Below are 20,263 nucleotides of genomic sequence, written 5' to 3'. Positions count from 1 at the left end.
TTCATATGGGGAGGAGGGAACTAAGAATATATTAAATGAAAGAAAAACATTCCTGCATATTCCAAAATGCACTGATTGCCATTTTATTATCAAATCTCATGACCACCTTTCTAGGAGGAGGGAAGAGGCAGTACAAAGGTTAACAACTGCTGCTCTGTTTGGCAGACCTGTGAAGATTAATGTAGGCCCCTGCACAACTTTTGTTGTGGTTTCCAGACTTAACACAATAAAAATCTGCTTGCCAGTCCCCAACTGGAATAAAACAGCTATCAAAGAATAAATATTCCTTTTGTAGTGCTGTATTTCGATGGCGTCTCTTTCTGGCTGTCCTTTGCTTCACTTCTGCCAAGGAAGAAGAATGAGTCTCAAGAAGGCACTTTGAGCTTTGTGCTGCCTAATAAGAACTGCAGGATCCAGTCTATGAGCAAAGCAATGAAGAAGTTGGCCACCAGAACTCCAGTGATCACTAGTTTAAACTGAAATAGAAAAATATAAACAAGATGTACCAAGAAAGAACATTTTCCCTATTGCATTCAAATCTAGTATATATCAAGCCTGGTAGAATATAGCTACAACCTTCCTAGTTATATTTTTAAACTCATTATTACCAGTAGTTGCATGGAAAATTAACTCAAGAAATTTTAAAAACATAATTTAGCCAAGAGCTAGGCAATATAAGATTTCTAAATGTTTTCAATTACACCTACAGTTCTTGCTGTTCACTACATCGCTAGGCCTGCAACTCCTATTCCAAAACACCTGGAGTACACAAGGCTGCCTAGACTTGGTCTTACTATATGCGTCTTAGTAATTTTCAGTTCTTCCCCGCAAACCCATCATACCTTGCCTCTATTATCATTTGCCCTGAACATAAAAAACCCTGTTGGGTTTTGTTTGTTTGTTCTACCAAGTCCCTAAATCAAGTAAAATTTTTCTAAGATAAATTATAACCAAGCAACAGGTGCAGTAGTTTACTGATTCATAACACACTGGACCTTCTAATCCTGAGACTACTTTGCATTTGCTGGAAGTAAAGTACTCATTAAAACACCTCCAATTCAAAACAGTTTGAAGTTCTCAAACCCAGTGTTAACGGTCTAGGGTTTTTTTTCCTCTCTTTTTTTCCCCTTTTTAATTTCTACAACTAACTGGAAAAAAGGGAAATCGGGATAAGCTTAGCAAAAGTCTTGTTTACTTACCTCTGTTGGGATGTCCACAAGTCCAAACTGTTCATTGAACTCAGGGGAGGAGCCAGTCAAAAGGGCGACAATTGCTAATCCTGAAATAATGATGCTCCATAGCAGAGGTTTGTTTTCTCTTAGGCTTTCCATGAATGGGTGGCCCTAAATAAATAAACAGAAGGCAAACCATATCAGTAATTTAGGAGTAGAAACAATAAAAGCTTATCTATTTTATTGCTGATCAAGATATAATTCCTTTGGCAAAACTTTTCTTACAATACTAACTGGTATTTTCATGTCATAATCCTGTGGCTATATGTGACAACAGCCTCACCTTCGCTGTGAGCTTTATTATCACAGATGGGAGCACAATTTTTGCTTAGAGGTGAAAGTGCAAGTTTGCATCCAACCCATCTTAGTCAAACAGGACTGAGGAATTGCTAAAAGGGCCTGGCACCTTTGATCTGTCATGATTAGATGGGAGTTCTGTAAAAGCTTGGGAGTTTATTATGTATGCAACTGCCATCAGGACCATCTAATCTATTTACAATAAATTATTTTTCTAGGATCATTCCACTTAAGACAGGACAATGGACTTCAACATTCTGAAATCTGGGCCTGATCCCAGTTTCCATAAATACCTATTTATATTGCTACCCATCTTGTATATATGATTTTGGATGGCTAACAATTAAAATGCACTAAAATAAAAAGCACCCAAATTAAAAGTCAGCAGCCAAAACAATAACATTCAAACTACAAAATGGGCTCAACCATATGCTCTATACCAGGGGTGTCAAGCTCGTGGCCCACGGGCCAGATGTGTCACACGCTGGCCATGCCCACCCCCATTTTAGGGAAGAGGAAAAAAGTTGTGATATGTCACGTTACGATGTGACTTTGACACCCCTGATCTATACTAACGGTCATATTTCTCCTTGTTCCGCATGGCATAATTAGACATTTGAAGTATTTCTCTAATGTCCTGTTAAAATTTGGATTCATCATAGCACCTACTGCTTTGCATATCATTTGAAATGCAGCATCAGATCCTACTGTGTTTTCCCAAAAATAAGACTGTCTTATATTTTTTTGAAAATAAGCCGATTGGGTTTATTATCAGGGGATGCCTTATTTTGAGGGGAAAAGGGTAGCACTATATGAAATCAGGAGACAGGTATTGGCAATGATGAAATTATAAAAACTAAGTACATCTTACCTTATAGTTAATGGCAAATGTAGCCATTTGCATGGCCATGGACATGATGTAAACAGTGCTATTCACAAGACTGGGCTCAAATTCCTTATAGAGATCCACAAAGTCTTCTTTCCTTAAAGAAACAGAAAGAGCCTTGAATATTTTTTCTCAGCCCTTCCAGGCTTGAGTATCGTCAGGATCACCTGACTTCCCACTCACAGCATTCTGAAAACCACTGAAAATTCTGGGATCAGAAGGCAACACGTCTGGAGAACATCTATATTTTCGTACAACTGTCATTTTTACTTCTTTACTTTATACCCTCGTTATTTAAATCCAAGCAGCACTCACTTGGGCTCACTGCGGGCTTGCGCACCTCGATACAGATATACCAGACTGACAAAATGGACCATAAATTGTAGCAGCACTGTAAGAACTGTGTACAAATTGAAGATATTAGGGAGTGGACGCTCAGGGGAGAGTGTCTTCAGAGGCTGTAAACAAGAAGAAACAGGTCAGGGTTAGAATTCTACAGGAAGTTTGGAGCCTGACTATTATTCACTTGGGAAGCATCCTGTAGGATAGTTACTTTGAAAAATGACCCCCTCCCCCAGGAGAAAAGGCCTGTCAACCGGCTGGAAGAATTAAGACACAGAAATCAAAAGGAAGCCTATCTTTGCCAATTCGAATCCATTTTGAACATTGCACACACAGACGTGGTGTAAGCTAAGTAATTCCCATCAATTTTCAAAGCCAGTTTTGACACCTGAGACAGCTTAAACCAGGGGTCACCAACCTTGGCAACTTCAAGACTTGTGGACTTCAACTCCCAGAATTCCGCTGGCTGAGGAATTCTATGAGTTGAAGTCCACAAGTCTTAAAGTTGACAAGGTTGGAGATTCTTGGCCTAGACAAGTCCATGTAGGTTTTTTTTGGTAAGATTGTTGGAAGGTTTCGGTTTGCCCTTGCCTTTTTACGAGAGCTGAGAGAGGGAGACTGACAATGTCAGTTGTGTGGAAAAAAATGACTTTGAAACACTCAATCTTGGATTATGTTTTGGATGCTCTTGGCACGAAGCAAAAGATGTGTTTCAAAAGGTTTCAAGATCAGAGCAAAACTTGCAGTTTTGTTGAGCGTGAAACAAAATGTGTCGGTTTCAAAGATACTGTATTAAAGCATTGCGATGGTGCTGCTTTATCCCCCAACTTTATACAACCAAGTCACTGCAGTAGCCAGAATCAGTGGTGATATTTATATCTTCCCCTTGCTTTTACATTAATGTTACTAGTGCACTTTAATTAATGCCAGCAGTCTCGTTTTACAGCTATGTGCAAGCAAAAATATAAGCAATGAACAACACATTTAATTTTGATGGTATGTTAGAGACAGACAAGACACCCACCCCACCCACACAAAAGGCAAAGAAAATATATCAATTTCCTGATCTAGGGGGTTCAAGTGCCCATAAAAATTGGATGAAATTCTTTTTTTAAAAAAATCAAAACATTAACAAAATGTTCAGAGAAAATGTTCTATTCTTTTATTGAGAAAAGCAGCAGGTATTTTTGATACCAAATTCTGATCTAAATATCTATTTTTCAGTGGATGAGTTATCATATTTTTCAGTGGATGAGTACAATGTTTCCTATGGGGGTGGGTGGATTAGTTTAATGTTCCCAAACTATTTTTAAAACCATTTCCTTGGCCAAATTTTCTGTAATTTGGTTCAGCATAGGTGTCTACCCAAATTTTACCCCAGGGTAAAAACAGTTGAAATATTTTGAATTTTGTTCCACTGAAACTAAATTTCAGTTCCTAAAATATGGTTTGAAAAAAAATGTCAATAGTCTTCACTTATCAACCGCAACAGGAACTAGCAACTCTATCTCTAAGCAGCACAATATTAATTGTGATGCCATGTGACCAGGGCATCTTATTGTCAGTTCTAGTTGCAGTTGTTAAATGTGACCTTACATGACTTGCGACTTCCTGCTGACTTTCCCCGACTTTCCTTGGCAGAAGCCAGCTATGAAGGTTGCCAATGGCAACCAGGTGACCTTGGGGTGCCTCAACCATCATAATTATGCATCAGTTGCCAAACACCCAAATTGCGATCACATGATGATCGGGACACTGCGATGGCTGCAACTTCAAAGACTGATCACTGAATGAATGATTTGGTGAGCGAGAACAGTTACCTGCATTTTCTTTTGATTTTGTGCACATCCTTACACGCCACAGAACCAAACTTTATGGCCAGCTTATTGCCTACCCCATGGACCACATTTCCTATCTTCCCCTCCAACCTGCAATAAGGCATCCTTCATCCGTCATACCTTGGATCGGGAGATGAAAAGAAAGCAGCCAGCCAGGAGCAAGCCTTGAAGTGTAGCCTGGAAGTCACTGAACTTCACACCTTCCAAATACAGGACACTCTGGCTGTAGGCTAAGATGAGTGCATTCAATGCCAAGATCTTGAACATCTGGAGTGTGGTGACCAGTGTACAACGGCCCTGCTTGATCACATGGCAGACTGCATAAGATGAGAGAAGGTTTCTGCTTAAGATTGTTACTTTGTGCCAGTGGTGAAATCCAATTTTTTTTACTACTGGTTCTGTGCGCTTGGCTTGGTGAGCATGGTAGGAAAAGGATACTGCAAGATCCCCATTCCCTCCCCACTCCTGGGGGAAGGATATTGCAAAATCTCCATTCCCACCCCACTCTGGGGCCAGCCAGAGGCGGTATTTGCCAGTTCTCTGAACTACTCAAAATTTCCGCTACCGGTACTCCAGAACCTGCTGGATTTCACCCCTGCTTTGTGCTTTTTTCATTGCCTAGGAAGACCTAGGCCAGGGCTGTCCAAACTTGGCAACTTTAAGACTTGTGGACTTCAACTCCCAGAATTCCTCAGCCAGCTTTGCCTAGGAAGGCCTCTGGCATGCCAGAGAAGGTGATGACATTTTTTCCTCCAGCTCTGCTCTATTCACAGAATTTTCTCTAAGGAGGCTCAGTCTAGGTTTTCTAAGTTGTGATGCACAACTCAGACTTAAGAGACAGAAGTGCCCTTCAGCATACAGGATTCTGCTGGTTACAGCATGAAAATAAAATCACATCGGTTATTATCTACTTTCACTGTAAAACTTCCAAATGAAATATATAGAACTGCTGTAAAAATGAGGCGGGGGCCTTTAAGTGCACAACTTTCCACCCTAAGCATAGACTTCCTTCTTCCCATACTTACTGCACTGTATAGAGGAAAGCTTAGAGGTGAATGGAGCTGCAATACTGGCATCACCCAACTTCACAATAGGTACTTGCTCTTCCTCCAAATCTTTTAGCACTTGGCTGATCCTCTCCTGCCAGAAACAAGGGGGTGAGGAGGGGTAAGAAATATCCTTGTTCAGTGTACATCAAGCTCCCTATCAAGCTATCCATACCACTACAAGCACTCAATTTACAACCATAATTTGGATCGAAATCTTAATAGTTGAGTTCAACATTCATTAAGCGAGACACTCACATGAATGCTTTGCTCAAGACCGCAATCCCGGCACTGCCAGTTGTGGTTGTTAAGCTATCTTACTTCATTAAGCCAAGTCCCAAGTAAGGAATGTGGGGTCCCCCAGGAGGCTCTGTTCAGGAGCTGGTATTTCCCCCTGCCAAAATCCAAGCAGGGGGCAAGCAGCCCGAGCAGAGAGACACTTACAAATGGCCTGCGCCTAGCCTCCCAGTACCAACCCTGTCCCCAAGACATCCCAGGCGCCTTACCTTCATTGCCCTGCCTTTACATTCTCTGCTTGCATTTTGACTTCCTCTTGTCTCTGGCAGCTGGCTGAAAACGCTGCCTGCCAAAAGAGTTCAGCTCCCCTCTGTGTGCAGAAAGGACATCTCCAGCAGGGTGCAATATCTTCAGAATATGAATTCTGTTTCTGCATCCCAACATAGAATTCAGCTCCCCTAGGCAGATAGCTCTTTCAGCCAGCCGTCAGGGACAACTCCCAAGCTTCTCTGCTGGCTTCCCCATTAATTCTCTGGGGAAGCCAACAGAGAATGCATATGGCAATCACACAATTGTAATTGGCCATAAGTGCAAATAGGTTGCCAAGCATCCAGATTGCGATCATGTGACTGTTAAGACTGGTGATGTAATGTTCCGCGATGGCCAAAAAGCAACCTTTCTGAGGCTGTTTCAATTTCAGATCATCATTAAACAAACAAACAAACAAAAACACAACAGTCATAAGTCAATAGAGATATTCTCTATCTCTAGAATAAATCCCGATACGGAAAAGCTGTTCTCCAGGAAAAGGAAAGATAAGAGCATAAACCCTGTTTAATCCAAAATCACTGGGAATTTAAGAAATTCCAGCTGTGCTGAGCTGGAATTCTTACCATTCCAATTTATTTGAGTACTGTTTCTACCTGCACTGAATAAGGAAGTGTAAATGGAGGTCTGTCTTTCCCCTCACTCCCCCCGCCCTCCACCAACAATTCACAAAGGAAAAGCTATGCCAGAAGCATAAGTGAAGCCAGCAGCAAGAGATAAGAAAAGTAAAACAGATCTAACAACCTACTCGTTGTACAGCAAGTTGCTCCTCCCTAAGAGACATGAGCCTGTGCTTGGCAGCTCGGGAGGTGGGCCTCATGTTGCTCCCAACAAGAGCGGAGGAGGTAGTAGGTCTCCCATCAGCCACTCCATCACGAGGCTTTTTTCTGCGCTCGGGGATTCGCTCCGGGGCATTGGCTAGTAGAGCCACACCTGAAAGAATGAATCATATCCTTGATGACACAAGCATCCTCCCGTGAGTTCCCGTGTTGTACCTTGATGAAGGTATCTTTTCTTTTATGTACACTGAGAGCATACGCACCAAAGACAAATTCCTTGTGTGTCCAATCACACTTGGCCAATAAAAAATCCTATCCTATCCTATCCTATCCTATCCTATCCTATCCTATTTTCAGAGCAGCTGAAAACAAGGCAAAATATGAACGTTTTTTTAAAAATTTATTTACATTTATATCCTGCCCTTCTCCGGAGACTCAGGGCGGCTTACAGTGTGTAAGGCAATAGTCTCATTCTATTTGTATATTTTACAAAGTCAACTTATTGCCCCCCAACAATCTGGGTCCTCATTTTACCTACCTTATAAAGGATGGAAGGCTGAGTCAACCTTGGACCTGGTGGGACTAGAACCTGCAGTAATTGCAGGCAGCTGTTTTAATGGGTCAGAAACCGATGATCATGAAACATGGATATTAATAATATTTAACATGCTCTATCTGCTATCATTTACAGAATATGGAATTAAAAAAACTATATTAAATGCAGAAATATGGAAACTGATCCTTTTAACAGGGATTTTGAAGCATAAATACAATTTTGATTTGGTCGTATAAATATAAATATAATATAAATATATAAATGTAATACAATGAATAAATGCATTAAATAAATAAATAAATTTAAACAGGGTGATTGGTTTAACTTCGCACTGATGGGACTTTCAATCAAACCAATTGATTCACCTTGCAGAAATATCGATAACAATTAGTTGGGAAGAAATACTGTTTAATCAAGTAGTCCAATCAGTTAAAAGACAGTGACAATTAAATAATTTAGACTGTAATTGGTCAGCAGATAACCTACAATTTACAGCCACACATTTTCTAACAAGGCATCTCCTCCTGGGGGAGAATAGAATGCTTCTCCGATGCTTGTTCCAACGAGTGCATGACTCACTTCAAAATCAAGTATCTTTTTTTAAAGAATCACAATTCATGGAAAGTTAATGAGTAAGCAATTAAAACTCACAATAAACAGACCTGGTTTTCATCAAAATAACAGTCTTTAAATGAATTAACACTCACCCACATCCGCATGCTTCAGAGCCCCCACGTCATTAGTGCCATCCCCACACATCAGAGTCACATAGCCAAGTCCCTTCAGTGTTGTGATCACAAATTCCTATCATGGGAAAGAAAGAATCAACAAAGAAATGTGAATGCTCCAACACTGGAAATTTTTAAGAAAACGTTGGATAACCATCTGTCTGAGATGGTGTAGGGTTTCCTGCCTGGGCAGGGGGTTGGACTAGAAGGCCTCCAAGGTCCCTTCCAACTCTGTTGCTATTGCTGTTGCTGTTGTTGTTATTGTTGTTATTATTATTATTATTAAAATTTGCATAAAATGGCCCAGGGCATAGGTTCTCAACGTTCGCAATTCTGTACAGATAGTTCTCAATTTATGACCATAATTAAGTCCAGAATTATGGTCATAAGATATTACAGTTGTAACTCAAGGTACTATATGACTACATCTGGTATTTTTTTGGGTTTTTTTTGGTAGCAGTCGTTAAGAAAGGCCATTCTCTCCAATGGGTACTTTTTTTGCTGGAAACTAGCAAAAAAGTTGCAAAGTGCAGTCATGTAAACATGGGATGACACTAACTATCATAAAGGTGATTTGGTTGCCAAGTGCCCAAAACGTAATCATAAGACTGCAGAATGTGTGAAGCTGTCCTAACTTCAAAAAGAGATTATAGGTAGTTCTGGGGAAGTCCGTTATCAGTTCAAACAGTCATTAAATGACCAGTTGCAAGTCGAGGACTACCTGTAATTTCCTAAAATGAAAAAAAAGAAGAAGTTTAACAGTCATGAATAAGGTTAGTACCGGCAAAGAAATAAATACATACACATTGAAAAGATCCACTGAATCTTTTTAGAGATGTGCAGATGAGTCACATTCCAAGTCAACAGGTTGAAATCTTAAGACCCCTTTCCACTAAGGCCATAGCTCTGCCTAACTTAAAAATTGTGGCTTGTTATGGCAGGTAACAAATTTATTAAAAAAAATACATGGGAATATATCATAGTGAGTCAACTTGTTTTGGTTCCTACCTAACATTGCTGACCCTGAAAGAGAACAGTGTGATGGTGGATACATACATGTACACTGAGAGCGTATGCACCAAAGACAAATTCCTTGCGTGTCCAATCACACTTGGCCAATAAAGAATTCTATTCTGTTTCTATTACTTCTATTTCTATTTCTTTTTCTTTTCTTTTCTTTTCTATTCTGGTAGGTATGTGCTCTTCCATTCATTTTTTCAACGATGAACACAGAAGTTATTCTGGTAAGAAATGTTTTCATTTTCATGCATTATTGCACAAAATTGTGTTGTATTTAACACTCGCTTTCCCAATACATCAGGGTCCTATGTATCAAGTGTCTCCCTCATTTATTGACACAGCAATTCACTGGAAAGAAAGGTCTGCCACAAGCAGTGGCTGCTTTAAAATCAGTTCCAGGAAATTCACGGTGTTTCTGGAATTTCACTGTCCAACAGCTTCTCCGTTCTTTCTTTTTAAAATCTTGCAATAATCCAGGGAGTACGCTGTGAATTTACAGGAATGAGTGGCTTCTCGGATCTGGCTCAAATGCAACTCCCATCACTGCTAGTTTTAACTATACAAGCTGTGAATTTACAGGAATGAGTGGCTTCTCGGATCTGGCTCAAATGCAACTCCCATCACTGCTAGATTTAACTATACAAGCTGTGAATTTACAGGAATGAGTGGCTTCTCGGATCTGGCTCAAATGCAACTCCCATCACTGCTAGTTTTAACTATACAAGCTGTGAATTTACAGGAATGAGTGGCTTCTCGGATCTGGCTCAAATGCAACTCCCATCACTGCTAGATTTAACTATACAAGAAGTCCTTTACTTACAACAGTTCATTTAGTGATCGTTCAAAGTTACAAGGGCACTGAAAAAAAGTGACTTATGACCAGTTTTCAGAGTTACGACCTTTGCAGCATCCCCATGGTCACGTGATCAAAATTCAGACTCTTGGCAACCGGTTGCAATTTATGATTGTTGCTGTATCATGTGAACAAATCCCCTCTTGCGACTTTCTGGCAAGCAAAGTCAGTGGGGAAGCCAACATCTAGGTTATTAGCTGATCAACTGCAGCGATTCATTTGATACATTTGGCAAGAAAGGCCATAAAATGGGCCAAAACTCACTTAACGAATGTCTCACTTCAGCACAGAAATTTGGGGCCCAATTGTGGTTATAAGTCGAGGACTACCTGTGGCTGCTGAAATGGATTGGGAATCTGTAGTCAGCACCACCAGCTGGAAGGCCAGTTTCTCCGCAGCTGATGCAGAGAATGGTTAACACTTTACCACTATTCTGGAAGAGATGCGTCTATTCTCAGGCAAGGTTTACCAAGCCATCATTAAAAATAAAATAAAATAAAAATAAAACCCACACAATCTTTGTGGCTATCGGCCAAGGAGCAGTTGGGCTGGGCATTAAAGATAAAGACCACCTGCCTTCTGCTTGGGTGCAACACGTGCGAAGACCTGGATGTGTGGAATGAGTTTAAGCAGCAGCTGCGAGTCTGTAGCTTGCAGGTGAGCGAGACCCTCCCCTGTGATGCACAGATTGTGGTTGCTGGTCAGTTCCCGCAGTGAGTCTGGGACAATTGGGAGGACCGTAGTGTCGTTGATGGACTGCCATTTCCAACCGGAGCCTAGAGAAGAGAAGGGAATTAAGCACAGTGAGGTGCTTCTCTGTTTGGTAGCACTCATCAAGGGAATGTAGTAGTGTTGGATACCAGGGGAATAATTCTCCTGGACACCGCAGCTTGAAAACCAATCACCCAGTGGAAAGCCATTGAAGACCACAGGCAGCAGCAACTACCAAAATAGCACTGTGATTTTACTGACTCCCAGGAAAAGGGGCTAGGCCATGGGTGTCAAACTTGCGCTGTCACATTGCATCACATTACGTATCACAATGTTTTTTCCCTTCATGTCTGGAAGTGCATGTGCTGCGTGCGCGTGTGAGCGAGACCTTCTGCGCATGGGTAAAACCTTCTGCGCAAAAACACATTACTTCCTGGTTAAAACCAGGAAGTAATGACACCCGGGCGGGTGGGTGGAGTTTTGCTCCACCATCACTACCGGATCGCTGAACTACCGGCCACAATCGCTACCGGATCACGCAATCCAGTCCAATCTGGGAGCATTTCACCCCTGGTGTGGCCTGCGCATGACACATCTGGCCCGTGGGCCACCAGTTTGACACCCCTGGGCTAGATGATGGCCTTATATTGTCCTATAGAGCAAATGCTGCATAAAGTGATCACATGCTCTGTGCAATGTGGTGGCAGCATCTGTCTTCTCTCTCTCTCTCCCTCCCTTCCTTCTCCCAGAGATTTTTTTTTTTACCTTTACTAGGTGGCTGCAAAATGAGCGTCTGCTCCTTTTGAGTGAAGTGCAGCTCCTGGGCCACGTGGCAAGCTGTCAGTGGGCTGTCGCCTGTGATCATCACTACCTGTAGAGTGGGGTTAAAGGGCAGGTTTGTGCCACCTGACTACAGGCAAGGTGCGGGGAAGCTGCTCTGCGGAAACGGCAATCTGCTTCAGGACCACTGCTTGAAAAAGCAGTCTGTCATAAAAGTGCATAAGCAAGCAGCATACTGGCATGTGCTAATTAAAAACGCCGATCAGTATGTTTCCTCCCCCCCCCCTCCCCAAGCGATTTTGGAAAGATGGTTTTGATCCTCTGTCTCTCAGTTAAGGAATTCCCATCATGTGTAATGAGGTAAAGAAGGAATGACCATGCTGCAAAAAAGGAAACATTGTGCTTGTCTATGTCCTCCATTCCGAACAGGAGAAATATATACTATCCAAAAGAACCGTTCACTTTCCATAGTAGAAATATGCCTACAGATGCTGAGAACAAACAGCCTGGCAGGGCTGCTCCAACCAAGCCTGGGAGCTCTCCAAGGGTTGCTCAGTTCCCTAAGGAAAACTGGATATCTGACTGGGAGGTTTGTTTGTTTTTTCATCTGTTCCTGCAGGAATTTTTTTTTGTTTGCTTAGCTGTTCTTTTAAGACCGAAAGGTGCTTTTCTTAAGAGGCAACTGGACTTTCTGGTTTTTCTTTGAAGACGTTTCGCTTCTATCCAAGAAGCTTCTTCAGCTCTGACTGGATGGTGGGGAGCGGAAGGGTTTATACTCCTTGCAGACACCTGGACACTTGCATTCTTTTAGCAGGTTGTTAAGATCACCTGGAGGTTTATCTGTGTCATCAGGGTCACCTGAGGGGTGCAAATTGGTGTGGAGCCTTCTTGGAACTGTTGAAAGGACTGTGTTGTAGAGTGGAGATAAAGGATGTCACATCCCTCCCCCTCTGTTGAGAGAGGGCTGTTCAATTTTTACATAGATGGCCTCTTTAAGCTTCTTGGATGAGAAGCGAAAAGAAAAACAAGAAAGTCCAGTTGCCTCTTGAAAAAAAACACCTTCGGAACAACCCTGATCTGGATGACTGAGAATCTCCATAGACTGTTCTTTAAGAGTTATTCTGCTGCCTAGCCAATTTATCTAAGAACGTGTAGACAAAAAGATACTATAATATGTTTCTTTGGGTTGGAGGAGGTGACAAAAGAGTAGTGCAGATCCAACAAACGTGAAGAATTAGGAACAGTAGAGAAATTATGCAAACTGGCTCAAACTTTTGCCTAGGCCCCTCTTCTCGGTTCCTTCCAGAGTTTCTCAGCCACAACTCACATGGTGGGAAGCGTTCAGGATATCACGGATAACTGGCTTTGAGTCGACTTTAAGAGGGCAGGAAACGACAATGAAGCCTGTGAACCTCAAGTCACATTCCAGGGCCTCCCGCTTTATTTCTCGTGCCTTTGGATAGGAAACACAAAAGGTGATTATAGCTAAGACATTTTTACATTAATATAACACTCCCCAACCTCAAACCCCCCCAATAAATGATAACTTGGAAATTAGTGCATGCCTTTCTAAAAGTCACATACTTAAGTGTATTTAAGAAATGAATCCAGATTACATTTAAATTTTTTTTTTCCTCCCTGCTCCAGCATCTTTATGACTTCCAGGTTTTATGATTCTACTTTCATTCTGTGTTTATCCTGAGTTAATAATATACCTAAGTGGGCCTTGACTTCAAATTGGTTATTGATTTGGGCCTACTGCATTCCATGCAATAACCAACGTGCTTTTTTTAATTCAACAAAGCAAACCACGCCATAATACAATGCATGAATACAACCTCTGCCAGTAGGCCCCCTTCCTAGAATAACCCACTCCAACACAACTGCCCCCTTCCCTCCCCCCACTTTTCTCCAGTCTATCCCCTGCTCTTTAAATTCAATGGAAACCATCTGTCCTCAGCTTATTTCTCAGTCTAAACTTTGCAGTGCATCGCAATTTAGGAGGGTTCATATCACAGAACACTCTCATCATATCCAGGAAGCTAATTCACATCACTTGCTCCATTCATGTTTTTTCTTTGCTTGTTTCTCTCCCTATTGCTTACTCGTTGCCTGGTCTACAGTGACAGCAGGCCGTACCCCCTGCTCTGTACAGTTCTGTACAGTACTGCAATCGCTGAAGAAAGGCTTTGCTATCCAAGGCCATGCTGCCTGCACTTCTACGGCTTATTATTTTGCCCTCTTGGTCTCTTTCTAACTCCCTCACCCTCTCCATTGCCTTGTGCATCTGTTACAGAGCAGCTTTCCAAGCAGCAACGATGTCACATGCCTTTCGAGTACAGCATCATAATCAGTGGTGGGATTCAAATAATTTAACAACCGGTCCGCCCAGGGTCAGGATGGCTGTCGTGGGAGGTGTGGTCCATCTCCATCCTCCAGCTTCCCTGCACATGTGGGACGAGCTTTCCATGACGGCCAACCTGACCCTGGGCGAACCAGGTGTTAAATCCAAACCCCCCCCCCCCCGCTACCAAAGTGGATCCTGGGAGCTGCACTGCAATGGAGAAACAGGAAATGGACCGGTTGGCACAAGGGAAGGAGGAAAGCGTTCTTCTCCTTCCCTCGCGATGGGCGTTCCATTTCCCGTTTCTCCATTGCAGTGCAGCGGATCCACTTTGATAGCGGGTATGGGGTAATTTAGCAACCAGTTCATGCAAACCAGTACGAACCGGTTAAATCCCACCACTGATCACAATAGTGCCTAAGCCACCAGCACTCCTGCCCCTCAAAAGCAGACTTCATCGTAAATTTGCCACATGAATGAGAAGCGGCCTTCTCTCTGCTTATTTAAAATTCTGTAGTTCTTTCCCCCAATTAGAGGAGAGGGAGGCTTCACATTAAGAAAGGAGGCACTGACAAGCTTTACTCTTCTGTCAGTCCTCAATGACACCTTCAGAATATGCAGAGGATGGTTTGCTACCAAGAAGAAAATGGAATAATTCAATTAAGTTGGTTGCTCACATTGCTCCCCGGCCCACGCAAAGTGTGACGTAAACGGAAGGAACACCCCATTTTAAAAAGGGAGCAGGTAAGCCATTACCTATAAATCTAGCGGGATTATTAAGTTAGACACAGTATCATTCATTGATTGTATGTCCCAAAGCAGGGGTCTCCAACCTTGGTCCATTTAAAACTTGTGGACTTCAAAGCTGGCTGAGGAACTCTGGGAGTTGAAGTCCACAAGTCTTAAAGGGACCAAGGTTGGAGACCCCTGTCCCAAAGCACCAATGTATCTTATGGCACATACAAGCTGTGGGGGAAGACTTGAAACTTACCTGCTGATGAGTGAGGTGCCCCAATTCTTTGTAGCCAAGGGCCAGAACTCTGGCTCCCTCACGTGATATCTCTGTGTGAATAGCATCATAGGTACTTGGGCACTGAGAGAACTGCACAAAAACAAAGCAGCCGTTACAATAAATACTGCTGAAAGAAAAACCACTAAGCCAACTCACAGTTGCATTCACATAGAAGGGTGTGGAGATAGGAAGGGCACACATGTCACTATGGGATACAAAACAGACTTCCAGTATGTGCACCGAGACGTTCAGGGTCCTCCTAACTGGACCCACCTACAGAAGAGAAAAGTCAGCCAAGGTTATATTGCTCCAAACGGGCATCCTTCCAGGTATGTTGGCATTATGGCTGCCAAATTAGCAGCCAATAATTATGGTCGAGGATACTGGAGCAATAGTCCTAATACAGCTGGAGGGAACCAGGAGTGTTGGAGGCACCTGTTCTACTTTACTATACAAAATAGGAGTTCGCTGATCAAATGGACAAATACAGATTGTCCTCGGCTTACAACCACAATTGGGACTAGAATTTCTGCTGCTAAGGAAAGCAACTGAGTTGCACCTGGGGGGGTGGGCTGTTAATTGAATCTGGCTTCCCTGATTGACTTTGCTTGTCAGAAGCTGACTGAAAAGGTTGCAAATAGTGATCACATGATCCTGGGACACTGCAACCATCATAAATGCATACTGGTTGCCAAGGGTCGGAATTTTGATCACATGGCCACGGGGATGCTGTGAGGGTTGTAAATGCAAGACCTGTCATAAGTCGAGGACTACCTGTATCAGCCCATGGATCATGAGGAGCGTTTAGTAGAACACCAATCTACATACAGGAGCCTTTCAGCTAACCCTGAAAAGTAACTCTTGTGACACTCGGCTCACCGTTTGTCAACTAGCCTTCCCTGTTCTGAAAAAAAAAGTCCGGTCCTGAAGAACTGCTACACATTTTAAAAAATATGACAGAATACAACATTATTATTACGTCTTTTTTAAAAAAACCCACTTGCAACAGATACTAGTTTAGTTGGCATTATGAAAAGGCTTATCAACTTTATGAAGGATTCGTCTCTCAGTAGCAAGAATATAGAGCATATGAATAAATCAAGTTAAGAGTCAGTATAGTAGATCAGACACTGGAGTAACCAGCAACAGAAAATTGCCTCCATCTTATTCTCCTTTCCAGAGTATTGCAGCACAGCTGATCATTGAGTGCAACTTTTCACACACTTGCATCACGTTCAAATCTGGTAAGGAAAGCCAAGACTTTGTTCTCACTCTGTTCCCATCTAATATTACATCACAGGATTCTGAATATTATCTTCCAAGACTTGGAAAAATGTTCTCACAATTAAAACTGATGACCATTCAAATGGAAACATGGGTGGGGGTGAAATGCACACGCTATGGTTTTCTGCGGTAATTACACCGATTTCTCCACTTGTATGTGGCAATGATGTACTTGGGAGTTTTCTTTCCCAACCCTCTCCGGTTTGACCAACTAAAATATCATCAACAATTAGGCACACGCAACAAACGCAAGCTTCTTTGTGCAGCTCTCCAAAAAGCCATTAAGAATCTCTCATGCCAAAGCAACTCAGATTTGCATACATTCAAGGCATCAATGTCATGGGCACGTAATTAATTAACCCCATTAACTGTTCCACTGGTTAACAATTAAACAATGGAACAGTTTGCCTTCAGAAATTGTGGGTGCTTCGTCACTGGAGACTTTCCGGAAGAGACTGGACAACCACTTGTCTGAAATGGTATGGGGTCTCTTGCTTGAGCAGGGAGATGAACTATAAGAGCACAAGGTCCCTTTTCCAGCTGTTCTGTCCTGTCCTGTCCTGTCCTGTCCTGTCCTGTCCTATTCACAACTTGAAAAAATGTTCATTAAAATGTATATACCATTTCGTGTAAAATATTTTGAAACCATTTGCTTTTAAAAAGGGTAACATGCAGTAACATGCCCATAGGGAAGGAATTGGCAGACAAGAGCTCACCATTTTATGCAGCATCTCCGGGGCCCCTTTCACAGTTGCAATGTAACACAGATCAGTGGAACCGACTTTCTCATAGGAAGCCAAGACCGACATTCTTTTCAGGGCACTGGCAAAATGAAAGCGCTGGTGAATTTTCAGTCCCTGAGTTTTAATACTTCGGGGGAAAACTTTCTCATCTGGAAACAAAGAGATCGGGAAATCCTGAAAGGGTTCAACATTGCAAGCGGTAATCTTCCCTTTGGATTCCAGGGGGGTGGGGGTGGGGAAGGTTTGGAAACAAAAGGAGCCCTTGCTTGTACCGTTTATCCAAATGTCAGGAGGACACCTTGTCCCCTTCTTCAACCATGGGACCCTATCATGTTACAGGAGTAGAGGCACTCCCAGAGACTGGGCATCCCAGACCCATAAAATATATTCAGTGTATATGCAGAGTCTCCAGAATCAAGAGTGGCAGGAATTCAGGCAGCGATCCATAGAATATTTGCAGTTTGGTGTAGTGGTTAAGGCATCAGTTTATAAACCACAAGATCATGAATTCTAGTCCTGCCTTGGATGCAAAGCCAGCTTGAGTGATCTTGAGCTAGTCCTAGGAAGGAGACAAGGGCAAACTAATTCCGAAAAACCTGGCCAAGAAAACTGCAGGCACTAGTCCAGGTGGTCACTAGGATTCAAAAACCGACTTAAAGGCACAAAACCAAAACAAAACAATAGGCAAATGTGGAGGCATGATCAGCAGGACATTTAAAAAAGTAGGTTTTGCTAGAGTGATATTGCTAGTTCATTATAATAGAGGAGAATGGTGTGAAACTGGTGATTTGAATATTCCCCAAGGTGAACTGGTTGCGAAAGATGTAATGTTTTGCAATGTACACGCTTATATTGGGAAAACCATGTAGTTCCATGTGTTGGTTCACTTACATTGCAAAAAACTTTTTTTTTGCATAAGGAAAGAGATAGAGAAAAGGGTTTTTTTTTTCTTTTTGATAATAAACTGTGAAATAGATCTAAATTGACCAGGATCAAAATTCTGTATCTGATTTGCTTCTTAGCAATAATTCATTCTAGGGGAAAGGATCTTGCAACATAAAAGTTAAGGAGATGTTTTAAATATTTTTGTTCATTAAAAACTTATAAAGGGAAAGTAGCAAATATGTAACGTTTATATAACGTCAAAAAGCTATCATGATAACAGATGTTTGAACCAGCAAAGTGACACTGATATTCTCAGTACATCAACTGTACTTTTGTGGGCATCTCTTAAATCTTGAAAAGCTGCTTTTGGGGTTGCTTTTAACAGGACCCATCAGTACACCATTTAGCTAGAAATTGTTTCTCCTGCTTGATTTTCTTGCCAGGGAAAGCTCACAGTAGATGGCTCCATGGGACATTATTTAAGAGACGAGTTTAAGTTTCACCTACTGTGAGTTTCCCGGTTACTATTTATATGGCCAGTGAATTTACAAACTTGACTTTGGGCTGATAATGTAGGATTAAAATTAACAAATTGCAACAACGAAAGTGCAGATAACGCCCCCTTTTTAAAAAAAAAAAAAAAGTTACTCTGTATATTTGAGACATATTCTCTGTCCATGGCCCAAATAAAGTCTGTTATTGTAGAAGAGAGATGGGCATCCTTGCAACTCAGAAAATCTACTGCACGTTTCTGTAAAATGCCTGTGGTCTTATAAAACGGAGAGCAGGAAAAGTTGCTCTAGGGCGCTCAAGGGCTAATCCAGCCTACCTTTTGTCAGAGTCCATTCCACAGCAGTTAGCATGGCTTTCTCCAGTGGGTCACCCACCAGGGTCCCATCGTCCAGCTGCATCAAGGAATGACACGTGGCAATGACCCGATGAGTCTCAACTGGAATGTCTGACACAGGTGTCACTTCTTTCCCCTCTCTACAATAAGATCAAAAGGCCACAGGCTCAAACAATTGGCTCCCGACTTAAATACAAGTAATCCCTGTGGAGATCTCTTTATGATCAGGAAACTACAAAAAGGAAACCGTGGGCGGGTCAACGGGGCCCGAAAAAATTCCAAACAAATCCCTCAGCCTGGATTTACCTAAACCCAGCCACACCTCTCACCACAAGGTTGTCACTGGTGAGTGTGCCCGTTTTGTCAAAGCAGCAAATCTGGACCTTGCCCGCAAAGGGGATGCGGAACGGCTCTGTGCAATAAACATCTGCAAGAGACAAAAGACAGATATGGGTGAGCATGCAATAATAAAAGTCTGATTTTTCTTTTTTTTACTTTTTTATAAATACCCTCTATCTGCTCCCATCACTCACATTGTGTTTACCAATCTAAAAATATCTCCGTCCTATATATCTGAATGAGCCCAGGCCACCACATAAGACAAGCAGAAAATTATGGCCAGTATGATTTCGATTCCCCAAAAATGAAAGATGGAATTGAGCGGAAAAGAAAGGGATAGCTCTCTCGCCATTGTTAACAAGGAAGCATATTTCTCATTCAATCCAATGACCTAGAAATCCCAGAGATAATAAAACAATTTAAGCAGGAACAGGCCAAGAACATCCATCGAGAATCGTTATGGTGACCCTCTCCAACTTCAGTATTCAAAGTTTGTTAATCCTTTAGAGGTATCCAAAATCCTAGAGCAGGGGTCTCCAACCTTGGCAACTTTACGCCTGGCGAACTTTTAATTCTGGGAGTTGAAGTCCGCCAGGCTTAAAGTTGCCACGGTTGGAGACCCCTGTCCAGAGCTTGCAGCCTACAGTGTGTTCTGAGTTTCATTTAAGGCTTTGACAGAATTTTCACTTAAACGAATTACAAAACAATAAACTGTGCCGTGTCTTTTTACTGAAGGTACTGAGCCAATATTGTATTTGTTGAAAAACCTGAAATTTTAGGTGATGCCTCATTTAGCAGCTTTCTGCCAATCTTTTCCTCTATACATTGATAAATCTGGCATATTAGTTCAGCGGTATTCTGGCTCATTCCACTTTACAAAACTAGTTCAGCTCAATGATGTTTTTGCATTGTCTTCCATGACAGATCACGCTCTAGCTTTCCAGCTGGGTTAGGGCAAGGCCTTTGATTTGGCCCCTCCAAAACATTACATTTCTTCTTTTTCAGTCTTGTTGCAAATGAGCCAGTATGTTACCTTGCATAAGCTACATTCATCAGCTCATGCGCAGAAATTTGGTCATTCTCTTGTGGAATTTACTAATGATTTTTGCTAGAGTGCCGTTTTTCATATTCTCTAAGCATAACAGTTCTCAACCCAAAAAAATCTCCACATATCTGT

The 20,263-nt window shown here is 42.0% G+C and overlaps 1 protein-coding gene across 1 annotated transcript in view; it reads right to left on the bottom strand.

Moving 5' to 3' along the window:
• Window positions 1-55: 55 nt before the first annotated feature.
• ATP13A1 (ATPase 13A1) overlaps window positions 56-20,263 on the bottom strand; it is a 36,630-nt gene continuing 16,422 nt past the window's right edge. Inside the window, exons 12-26 of the mRNA XM_058167281.1 lie at window positions 19,054-19,174; window positions 18,730-18,887; window positions 16,989-17,164; window positions 14,968-15,078; window positions 12,960-13,085; window positions 11,618-11,723; window positions 10,718-10,917; window positions 8,248-8,344; window positions 6,954-7,138; window positions 5,621-5,735; window positions 4,716-4,912; window positions 2,731-2,873; window positions 2,401-2,512; window positions 1,200-1,343; window positions 56-476 (exon numbers count right to left, since the gene is read on the bottom strand). Of these exons, the coding sequence (XP_058023264.1) occupies window positions 366-476; window positions 1,200-1,343; window positions 2,401-2,512; window positions 2,731-2,873; window positions 4,716-4,912; window positions 5,621-5,735; window positions 6,954-7,138; window positions 8,248-8,344; window positions 10,718-10,917; window positions 11,618-11,723; window positions 12,960-13,085; window positions 14,968-15,078; window positions 16,989-17,164; window positions 18,730-18,887; window positions 19,054-19,174 (2,102 nt within the window). The 3' untranslated portion in view covers window positions 56-365. The remainder of the gene's footprint in view (window positions 477-1,199; window positions 1,344-2,400; window positions 2,513-2,730; window positions 2,874-4,715; window positions 4,913-5,620; window positions 5,736-6,953; window positions 7,139-8,247; window positions 8,345-10,717; window positions 10,918-11,617; window positions 11,724-12,959; window positions 13,086-14,967; window positions 15,079-16,988; window positions 17,165-18,729; window positions 18,888-19,053; window positions 19,175-20,263) is intronic.

This window comes from Ahaetulla prasina, chromosome 2, assembly GCF_028640845.1.
Source record: "Ahaetulla prasina isolate Xishuangbanna chromosome 2, ASM2864084v1, whole genome shotgun sequence".
In the NCBI taxonomy this organism is placed as follows: Eukaryota; Metazoa; Chordata; class Lepidosauria; order Squamata; family Colubridae; genus Ahaetulla; species Ahaetulla prasina.
The sequence above is the reverse complement of the archived record's forward strand: the minus strand, read 5'-3'. Positions and strand labels throughout refer to the sequence as shown.